This window comes from Chaetodon auriga, chromosome 3 (assembly GCF_051107435.1).
Source record: "Chaetodon auriga isolate fChaAug3 chromosome 3, fChaAug3.hap1, whole genome shotgun sequence".
NCBI classification, from domain to species: domain Eukaryota; kingdom Metazoa; phylum Chordata; class Actinopteri; order Chaetodontiformes; family Chaetodontidae; genus Chaetodon; species Chaetodon auriga.
This window is the reverse complement of record NC_135076.1, coordinates 9,513,592-9,524,249: the sequence shown is the minus strand read 5'-3', so window position 1 is coordinate 9,524,249 and position 10,658 is coordinate 9,513,592. Positions and strand designations below refer to the sequence as shown.

Sequence of the window (10,658 nt, the reverse complement as noted above, 5' to 3'; positions counted from 1 at the left end):
TAATATGGACCTTGGATGCACACAGCGGTGAAACACGTGAAGGACCGCGAGATCCGCAGTTCTGATACTTACAAGTAAAAAACAATTACAGCGTTGCATTGTTAACCTGGTTTCATCAGATTTCATGTTTATGGTTTAGCACCAGAGATATTAGCTGATGTTGTTATCGTCATCATTTCATTACACACCTTTTTATAGCTTTATTATTAAATAAGTTGTCACTCATGCCAGTCATGCACCAGAGGAACACACTACAAACACGGAGGAACAATCAGAGCAATTCCACATTTTTATGATCATGCTGCCTTCCTGTGTTTCACTGCATGTTTGCAGAAATATTTTATTATCTTAATCATGCAGCCTCATATCCTGTGTGATGTTCCATCATTCACGCAGATGGCCAGACCCTGCTGAAGCTGCCAAAACAGCCTCTTTGTTAAAGAGTCATTTCTTCCTGATCTCTTACACCTTCAAACTTGTGAGCCTGAAAGTAAAGTTGCTTTGGGGATTTACTGAGTAAGCTACCCTTGCACATTTAAATGCTAAAAAAAAAAGGTACCACAGACGTTAGGAGACCTTTTAGACCTTTTGACAAAGAGGAATTAAGTACTGGTTGAGCAAGTTTTCAGGTCTTTTAAATAAAAGCAGCAATTCCACAATGTAAAATGACTCCATTACAACTAAAAGTCTTGGTGTCAAATTGTTGAGTAAAAGCACAAAAGTATTACTTGGAAATGTGTCATTATCATTAGATTGTTATCATTTATTAATGTTAAAGCAGGGTTTTAGTGTTGTAGATGTTAAAATTGAGCACATTTTCACACTTTCAGATACTGTCAGGCAGTCACATGCTAACATTGCTTCCTTTTTTATAAGCCCGTCATATGTTTTTGTGTTAAATCTTAATATGTTAAATGACTAAAAACTACAGCCATCAAATAAATGTAGTGGAGTAAAAAGTGAAATATTTGCCACTGAATTACAGTGGAGCAAGAAACTGGTGTCAAATGGAAATACTTAAGTACAAGTACCTCAAATATGTATATAAGTACAGTACGTGAGTAAATTTACTTTCCATGACTTTATCAACCTCCATGTTCTTTTTAGGACTAACTTGTAGTCAGAGATAAGGTTGAAGTTAGCAACCAAAGCAGGTAAACAGACCCCTTGTGTCTGTGTTGTTGCAGGCAGAGCAGTGAGTCAGTAACCACCAGCCTCACTCTGCTGGCCTGAATCCCGTCTTTCCTTCTGCTCATCAGTGGAAAAGCACCACACGAGTGGAGGAAAGGAGTGAGAGGGAAAGCAGAGGTGGGGTTCTCTGACTGTAAAAGACCTCTCTGTCCAGACTTTGGCCTGCAGCCAGGCAGCAGCAGAGACGTGTCAGACCTGGTGCTCCAGAGAGGCGCGCTTCATAAACTCTACACTGAACTTCAAATAACCAAGCTGAGAGTCTTGTGATACCTGAATGACGACTGAGTTGTAAATCAGTAAAAATACAGCTTCTTCAGAGCTTCACACGAGGACTTTAAGCTGAGTCTTGAAGATAGAAGTTGGACTTTGACTCACGAGTCATCATATAAAGTAGAGGGGAGGGAAGAAGAGGCCATTTCACCCAGCAGAGAGAGGACGAGAGAACGAGGCCATGGCCGCGTGGAGAACAGCTGCAGCTCTGCTGCTAATACTACATACTGGTGAGAGCTGATTTTCAAAAGCAAATGCGCTGTTAAGTTACACAAAATGGCACCATTTTTGTTATATTTAAAATATATAGAGATATTAAAGGGTTAGAGGCTTTTTCTGACAGTAAAGTTCCCGTCAAAAGTTTGTTCAACTGTCACGTTTTCAGAGGTGTGAAAAAGTAAAACTCAGCAGTATTTCACAATAAAAAAGCAAATTCAATTCAATTCAACTCAATTCAGTTTTCCTTTATTTGTCCTGCGAGGGGAAATTCCAGATTACAGCAGCATCAGTAGAGCAGATTAATATAAGAAGTGCATGCAAATTAGAAACATCAGAATATATACAAAAGAGTGAGAATTTTTAAATAAAAATAAATAGAAAGAAATTGTAAAAAATTGTAAGAAATTGCAGATAGTATTTACAGACTGTTATGTACATTTTTATCGCACAGCTTATTGCACAGACTATTGCACTGATTACTTGGAGCAGTTTTTATTGTACCGTCTGACAGCTGCAGGGAGGAATGACCTGCGATACCGCTCCTTCACACACTTTGGATGTAGCATCCTGTCACTGACGGAGCTCCTCAGTGCAGTGACAGTGTGTTGGAGGGGGTGGGGGGTAGGAAATGGCAAATGTAGGAAACATCAGGCAAATGTAAGAAATGTGGCAAATGTGGCAAATGTAAGAAACATCAGAAAACTTATTTAAAACACAATGTTTTCCAGCTTGTTATTCATTTTGTACGTCTGCTAAAGCAGAAAGCACAGTGGAAAGAAAAGAGCCGCTGCCGTTGGATACGTGAGATTACTGGATGTTTTCAAGAGTCATTCGGTGGGACACTTTAACGGTGACTGCTCTCTGTGTCGCTCTCTCTCTGTCAGCGCTGGGCCAGAGCAACATCAGATGGTGCACCATCTCAGGTGAAGAGCAGAAGAAATGTGAGGCCATGTCTCGGGCTTTCTCCCAGGTCTCCATCCATCCTTCCCTCAGCTGTGTCAGCGGAACATCGGTGGACAACTGCGTTCAGAAGCTAGAGGTCGGATCATGGAACAGGAACAGAGAATTAATGTGTGAATTATACATATGCACATAGGTGATAAGGAAATACCTGATATGCTCAAAAGCTAATAGCTCTTCGTCTAAAAAGCTGATCTGGTCAAACCCTTTGTGGATCTAACCAAGTCTGATAGTTTTGACTTCTTTAGACGTTCATATTCTTACTCAAGCACAAACACTGTTTCTTCATATAATGTTCTCTCAAGTTAATCAGCTGTCCATGTGAGTCTCTCAACACTACGACTCTTAATATTGATGGTGTTGTTGTAACTCCCTGATATTTCCATCATCGTTCATCTGTTTGTTTGCTGTGCCTCTGCAGAACAAAGAAGCAGACGCCTTGTCCATGTCCAGCTCTGACATCTACAGGCTGGGGAAGACTGCTTCCTTCAAGATGGCTGCCAGTGAAACAAAGGAAGATCGTAAGAGTCATTTCAAATCTTTTCAAAGCATCAAGGAGAGAAGCAGCGGTCAAGGAGTGACACTCCTAGAAAAGAACCAGAAGGAACACAGTACTGATGATGACGGGGTATCAGGACGTTAGCAAGACAGTTTAAAGATGTTTTTCTCACAGAGACATGTGGAAAGAAAGAGACAGAGACGGCGATTCACAAAGAAAAGTAGATGTGAAAAGTGTTGGAAGACAAGCTTCTCTAAAAAAAAAAAATGTCCAAACTAATATAGAACCGTCACCTTCCTTCTTGTGTGAAACAGTGTCACCTTCAGAAAGCTTTATAATGTCTGAGATCCGAGAGCGTCATCACGTCTGATATGAAGGACGTTTTTTATCTGAAAACACAAGAAGTGATGGAAGAGTTGTTCCATTCATGCCGTGCTGCAGAACACCTGCGGGCACAACGTTATGATGACACATTAGCTCGAGTTAGTTCGGTTGTTTATCATGGATAACCTGGAGCAAGATAAAGCAGGCATGTTCTGAGTTATCACACCTGTTGCCCCAATGAAGACCTCTGCACTACATGTGGGATATTTCAAAACAGACTGCTGCACTTTGCTCTCTGATAGTAAGAGTGCAAAGTTAGATTGTCAGACAGTACATTGGTGTCAAAGTACTGACAGAACTTACTGTCCTATGTGTGTTAACACCTGTGCTGTTTTTGCCACAGTTACCGGAGCCTCCTACTATGCAGTTGCTGTGGTGAAAAAAGTGAATTCTGGCATCAACATCAACAATCTGGCAGGAAGAAAGAGCTGCCACACAGGGAAAGGCCGAACAGCCGGCTGGAAAATGCCGATAGGATACTTCATAGACCAGGGCTACATGTCTGTGGAGGGCTGCAAAATCTCACAGGGTAGGAAACATACTTACTATACATGCATACACGTACATAGACTGTACATACAGAGAGCTGGAGGGACGTGTGTGTGTGTGTGATTGTGTGTGTGGTTAGGTGTGGCACGTTTCTTCAATGCGAGCTGCATCCCTGGAGCAAATGAGGCTGGTGACCCTTCGTCTCTGTGTCAGCTGTGCAAAGGAGATGGTAACGGAAAGCACATATGTGAGATGAGCAGTCAAGAGAGATACTACAGCTATGAAGGAGCTTTCAGGTAACTCACATTCAGACTTTATATACCTTATACACACAGAGCTGAGAGGTCTGCAGGACATTATATTTCCATGTGGAGTGGATGGCATGTCATCCTCTACATAGGATTCAATTATGACTCCTTTTTAAATATTTAATATATCCTCTATAACAAATGTAATTTCCAGGATATAAATTGAAGCATTCAAGAGTTCATTAATTATGCCGTTTTTTTTCAAAATGAATGTGCAGAATGTGTCTCACTTGCTTACTTTTTTTTTTACATCATACACTATGAATGAAGTTTCAGGGCTGTTTTACGATGAAGTGCTGGTGTTCGAAAAGTTTAAAGTTCTGTTTCAAAGATATTTTTGCAACAATTGTAGCACTGAGAAAAACGTTTGTCATAATGAATCATTTGAGCTAAATGCTAACACTAGCACGACAACATCCTCACTGTGGCAATGCTAACGTGCTAATATTTAGCAGGTAGCCTATAACATGCTCACATTCTTAGTTTAGCGTCTTCGCATGTCCTGTCATGAAAGGAAGAGTCAGGGAACCACAGTTTTAGGATTCATTGCTGGAGAGTTCAATGACAAACCACCAATAGTTGTTGAAATCTTTAATTCTAGACCAAAGTCATGGACCCTGCCAGCCGACATTGCTATCGGCAGAGTCACGCTGCCAGCAATAGCACATGCAATCACTCTGAAAAGAGCTTGTGTGAAATTCTGCAGGTAGCTTCATTGCGCCTTTAATTCTTGTCACCTCGTTTTGTTTCTATCTCTGTAGGTGTATGGTTGAAGGTGCAGGAGAGGTGGCCTTCATCAAACACACGACAGCCATCGATAACACTGACGGTAACATCTTACTTAATTTGTAATTATTTGGTTGTTACAGTAACTGGTGACCCATCAGAGTCAGTTAGCTTGTCAGCATGTCTGTTGGCTAACAACTTCTTATTTCGCCAGGTCGTGGTGAAGCCTGGGCACAAAATCGGCTGTCATCGGACTATGAGCTGTTGTGTCGTGACGGCAACAGAGCTCCCATCTCTGAGTGGAAAACATGCCACCTGGTCCGCATCCCATTTCGTGGGATTGTGGTCGGCAATGACATCACTCCCTCTGTGGTGTATAACATGCTGGCGGAGGGCTCGGTACGTCCACTCAGATCACTTTGTTAACACCCACAAACATGACTCCTGCTCGTACACCAATAGCAAGAGTCGTTTTCCACCTGTCACCTGAGTGGAATAATAAATGTCGTAGTTGTATTACGCTAGACAAAATAATCTTTATGTGCAGTGTTATGTAGATACAGCAAAGCAATCGGACACTTTTCACATTATGACATACTGTGAGATTCTGTTTGTGAGGTTGATGGAATGTCTCTTGCTGTCTGCAGAAAAAGTCAAACTTCAAAATGTTTTCGTCTACGGAGTACGGAGGAGGAACTGTACTCTTCTCTGAGTCGTCTGTCGCATTGCAGGGGTCGGAGTCAGAGGACCCCAAGAAGTGGATGGGTCAATTATATTATAATGCTCTGACAGCCATGGACTGTAAAGCTGAGGGTAAAACATCAGTCTATCTATAATATAATAATATTTGAAATATTTAAATGGTGCTCAAACATGAAAATAACTTTGTCTTAAGCAAAAGCAGTTACCAGCGCAGGTGAAATGCAACTAATTTATTAGGAGAAACAGCACTTGTGGCTGTCTTGGCAGCTTCTGTATGATTTTATTTGTTTGGTTTCAGTCTTGTCTGGGGAACTGGGCTAAAAACTCACCTATCTATCTTTACTTCTTTTCCACCCATCTATCTATATCTCAGATGTCCTGCGGTGGTGTGTGTTGTCCAGCGGTGAGCAGCAGAAGTGTGGCGACATGGCCACGGCTTTCCAAAGTAAGAGCCTGACTCCAAGCATCAAGTGCCTCTACGGGGACTCTGTGACCGACTGCATGAACAAAATCAAGGTAACAGATGTTTCTCTCACTGTGCCTGGTTCCTGAAGAACAGCAGCGGTGCTATTCATTCAATTCAAATTAAAACATGAATCGCTCTTAATATTTCAGGGAAAACACTCAATTAGTGCTGGTATGTGATATCTCAGATTATCACACTCAGATGTAGGAAGGATAACATGCAAAACATTCAGCTCAGAAATCACCAAGCATTAACACATCAGTGTGCACTTGAATAGTTTGATTTTAAATGATGTGAAGTTTATTTGAAAGTAATTAATACACATTTTATCTTACAGTCATGCTAGCGGCACTGTGGGGCTGCACTCGGGCACAGCAGCGCTTTGAACTAAACGCTAATCTGAACATATGATTAGGCTCAGAATGACATTGCGAGCATGCAAATGTTTATGTGAGGAAATCTTTTCCCAGATTCACCATCTTAAGCCTGCTAACTCCACTTTAAGATTTGACTTGAGACGTCAAGGCAAAGACTTGTGACTGGAAAAACTTTGTCCCACCTCTGCCACAGACATATCTTCAGTATTTCTTGTTAACCATCAGCCATCATATACTGATATGTACCTGTGATAAGATAATATCAGTCATATTGATTTATCCATCAGGCTCTAGTGGTGCATAGAAATCTGTGACAGCTAAATAAAAAGACCAAATGATGGCTTTGTTCTAGCAGTTCTGGCATCTCAGGCTCTGATCTTTCTTTTCATGTTTGTGTAGAACAACGAGGCTGATGCTGTCACTTTGGATGGAGGTTACATCTACACAGCAGGCAAAGACTACGGCTTGGTCCCTGCCACTGGCGAGAGCTACACAGGTGAAAACACGAAAGCTGAAACAAAAACACACAGTCACACGTTCTTGTTTCAAAGAAGACAGATACAAGCTGTTTTTGTCTCCAGAGGACCGCGATGGTTCCATGTACTATGCTGTGGCGGTGGTGAAAAAGAGTAGCCAAGACATCCGTAACCTTGAAGACCTGCGTGGCCGCCGCTCCTGTCACACGGGATACGGTCGCACGGCTGGCTGGAACGTTCCCATAGCAATGCTGATGGAGAGAGGCCTGATTACCCCGAAGGACTGTCAGATACCCCAAGGTCAGTGTGTGTGTGTGTGTGTGTGTGTGTGTGTGTGTGGCAGAGCTGTGTGCTATAGTAGTTTGAAATCATGGTGGTCATGTACTGGTAATCGAGAAAATGTAAAAAGTATTGCAAATGCCCATCACAATTTCCCAGATCATGATGACGAAAGACATTTTATATTCGTTTATATGAGTTATATATAACAGAGATAAGCCACATAAAAAGCTGGAACCAAAGAATGTTATATTTGAGTAATGACTTGAACGGTTCATGCATTATTGGATTGATTTTCTGTTGATTTACAAATTAATCAGCAAATTGCATCAGCAGTAGTTTGTATTTTCCTACAGCAGATGTGTTTAGGGCTCAAAGCCTGAATTTTCCTTTCAGTCTTTGACTTTCTATTTCCTGTTTCCCATGATGCTTAGCGGTGGGAGAGTACTTCAAGCAGAGCTGTGTACCAGGTGCCAACCAGCCCGGTTTCCCCAGCAGCCTGTGTGATCTGTGTGTAGGAGACAGCTCAGGACAGAACAAGTGTGAGAAGGGGAAAGACCTGTATGATGGATACGACGGTGCCTTCAGGTACTGAACACTGCAACGTCCTAATGTAATGATTAAGCAACTCTGTGACCTCCAGAAGAAAAGTTAGTTGAACTTATGCACCATGTTTCTGTCTGTCTGTCCATTCAGGTGTCTGGCAAAGGGAGATGGCGATGTGGCTTTTATTAAACATTCCACTGTCTTACAAAACACAGATGGTAATCCAAGTCACTATAAGATAAAAAAAGAACATTCCCCTTTGAAGAGTCTCGTAGTTTTAAGGGACCTAATCAACTTTGTTGTGTGTGTGTTTGTTCAGGTCACTCTACTGAATCGTGGGCAGTGAATCTCCTGTCAACAGATTTCCAGCTGCTTTGTTCTCAGGGCAGTAAAGTCGAGGTCTCGCAGTACAGACAGTGTAACCTGGCCAGAGTCCCTTCCCATGCTGTGATGGTGCGGCCTGACACCAACATCCACGCTGTCTATGGACTCCTGGACCTCGCACAGGTAAGAGTGTTCATACTGTCTGTAGGACGTGTGAGTGAGCCCTGAAACTGGAGTCAAGGGCCGCACTCTTGAGATTATTGAACTCTCAGATGCTGATGTGTCTTCGAACACACCATCAGGGAGTGTTCAAAAAGGAGCCTTGTTGCTACAGGATTACTTTTTGAAGATAACATAAATTTGATAGAATGGTGACAAGATGTTCAGTGTCAACGCTTTCTCGGAGAAGGCTCATGTCTCAGAAAGTTCATTTTTACAGAGAAGTTAATGTGCGTCATTGGCCAACTGGAATGCAGGGAATCGATTTTGTTGGTGAGGTTTGGTGATTAATCAGTTTCTCTTTGTCTGTGGTTCCCTGTAGACATATTTCGGCAGCGATAAAGCTTCCGGTTTCAAGATGTTTGACTCGCAGGGCTACACAGGCACAGATCTCATCTTCAAAGACTCCACTGTTCGTCTCGTGGGGGTTGGTGACAGGAAGACCTACCAGGAGTGGCTGGGCCAGGGCTACATGGACTCACTGGTTGAAATGGAGTGTAACTCATCAAGTGCAGGTAAAGGATTGCATAAATCATTCCTTATGATCCAATGCCAATCAAACTGACTGCTGTTGTTAAGTTTGGAATAGATTTTTTTCCTCTCATAGGACTTTTGCTTGTTTTACTTCAATTACTACTTTTATGTAAGAAGATCCGTCTTCCTCCACTGCTCAGAGAGGAAGCTACTGCCACTGCATAAAATGGCCACTTTGTCGGACTGTGTCAAAGTGTTTAATATTGTCCAATTTCTCTTCTGACAGTGATGTCCTCTGTGTGGCTGCTGCTGATGGCTCTGTCCAGCTTCATGCTGACCAACATCTGGATGTAAAGACATACTATGACACAAGCATTCAGCCTCTGTTGCTGCTCCCTTCCTCCACCATTATCTTCTCTCCCAGGAATCTTCAGCTTAACTTGTCTGGAGACCCACTCCCTCTATCCTTGAATATGTTTTTTTTTTTTTTCTTTTTCTTTTTTTATGATTTCTGCCTGATTGTGTTTTATTTTATGATACGAGAGGATGGCATGTTGGACCTGTCTTTGGATTTAAATGGCGCTGAAGCAAACAAAGCATGATGTCTCTTGTTTTGGTGGCAGAGAACACAGTTAGTTGCTAAAGGACTTTCAACTAGTGTGACTCAGACATGCTGAAAGAAGGTGTTGATGCTGTTGTGTTTACTGAAGGTGAGCTGCCATATCAGTGTGTCTGCTGCCACCTGTTACATTGCTTTAGTAGGATAGTGCATCCCTGTCTCTCAAAGGCTAGTTTTGCAAAGAGCGATCTGATTTTGAAGCGCACATGAGCCACAAATAATGTTTTAGCTTCTGCTCACATTGAAAAAATAGCATTTTAGAAAACTGAACAAAAGCATTTATTCCCAGAAATGCTGCATAGTCCAAGGAGCGCATGTCAGCATGTGTCGAGGTAAAGAAATAGATAAATACCTGGGAACTGCTTTAGCAGCAGATAGTCAAAATTCCTCACCGTGTTTCACACCTTTTTAGCATCTCAGTTTCTGCATTTGAACACAAATGGAGTGAAGAAGTCTGGCACACAGGCGAGGTTCCATCAGATTAGAGGGGGACATAAAAGAAACATCCTGTGGTTTGTGCTGGAGAGTGAATAGTTGTTTGTCAATCCCTCTGTCAATCCAGAAATGCCTCTTTCTAACCATTTCTTGTCATATCTACTGTACTTCCTGCTGCTCGATGCTGTTTCCTGTTTTAAAATGTCGATTTGGGTGTGTATTTTCCTATGTTGAGAGATTTATTTTTATATGAAGTTCAGGTGCCATATCAGTGTATATGTACTGACTCATGCTGTCAGAAACGACTGCCTCCTCTTCCTCCTGATAGAGATTTATTTCAATGTGAAATGACAAAACATGTAACTAATATTTAGTTGCCAGGCCAGTGCGCCTGCATAAGTATTGCTACATAAAGTTGCCAATGTGAGCTGCTTTTTGCTTGTTCCAATGAATAAAAGTGTGCATTGCAAAACACAAGCTGTTCTTTTTATGCTTAATTTTCTGCAGATCTTTCAAACTGTTTCTCTCATCTGATCTGTCACACGAGCGTCCTTTACAGTTACTTGAACTGTTTTATTTTCTATTTGCATCAGAATAAATGATGGCTGCATTTCCTCAGACACAAGAGGTTTTACTTTGATCTTTTTTGGAGCAGAAATCTGATTTCCTCTCACACCTTTCTGCACATTTTACTG

General features: G+C 41.8%; 1 protein-coding gene across 1 annotated transcript; it reads left to right on the top strand.

Moving 5' to 3' along the window:
- Nucleotides 1-2,363: 2,363 nt before the first annotated feature.
- meltf (melanotransferrin) lies at nt 2,364-10,434 on the top strand. The gene is made up of 15 exons (XM_076726345.1): nt 2,364-2,719; nt 3,062-3,161; nt 3,867-4,052; nt 4,152-4,308; nt 5,082-5,149; nt 5,261-5,445; nt 5,694-5,859; nt 6,122-6,264; nt 6,991-7,087; nt 7,173-7,367; nt 7,781-7,934; nt 8,043-8,110; nt 8,212-8,399; nt 8,758-8,950; nt 9,196-10,434. Exons 1-15 carry the CDS (start codon nt 2,495-2,497, stop codon nt 9,261-9,263), a joined length of 2,193 nt encoding a protein of 730 aa, XP_076582460.1. The 5' UTR covers nt 2,364-2,494; the 3' UTR covers nt 9,264-10,434.
- The last annotated feature ends 224 nt before the right edge of the window (nt 10,435-10,658 follow it).

Bases quoted from the DNA above. Each gene is read 5' to 3' on its own strand.
- meltf (XM_076726345.1), top strand. From the start codon at position 2,495: ATGTTTTCAAGAGTCATTCGGTGGGACACTTTAACGGTGACTGCTCTC. The intron at 6,265-6,990 runs GTAACAGATGTT...ATGTTTGTGTAG, and splicing joins ACTGCATGAACAAAATCAAG to AACAACGAGGCTGATGCTGT. The intron at 8,111-8,211 runs GTAATCCAAGTC...GTGTTTGTTCAG, and splicing joins TGTCTTACAAAACACAGATG to GTCACTCTACTGAATCGTGG.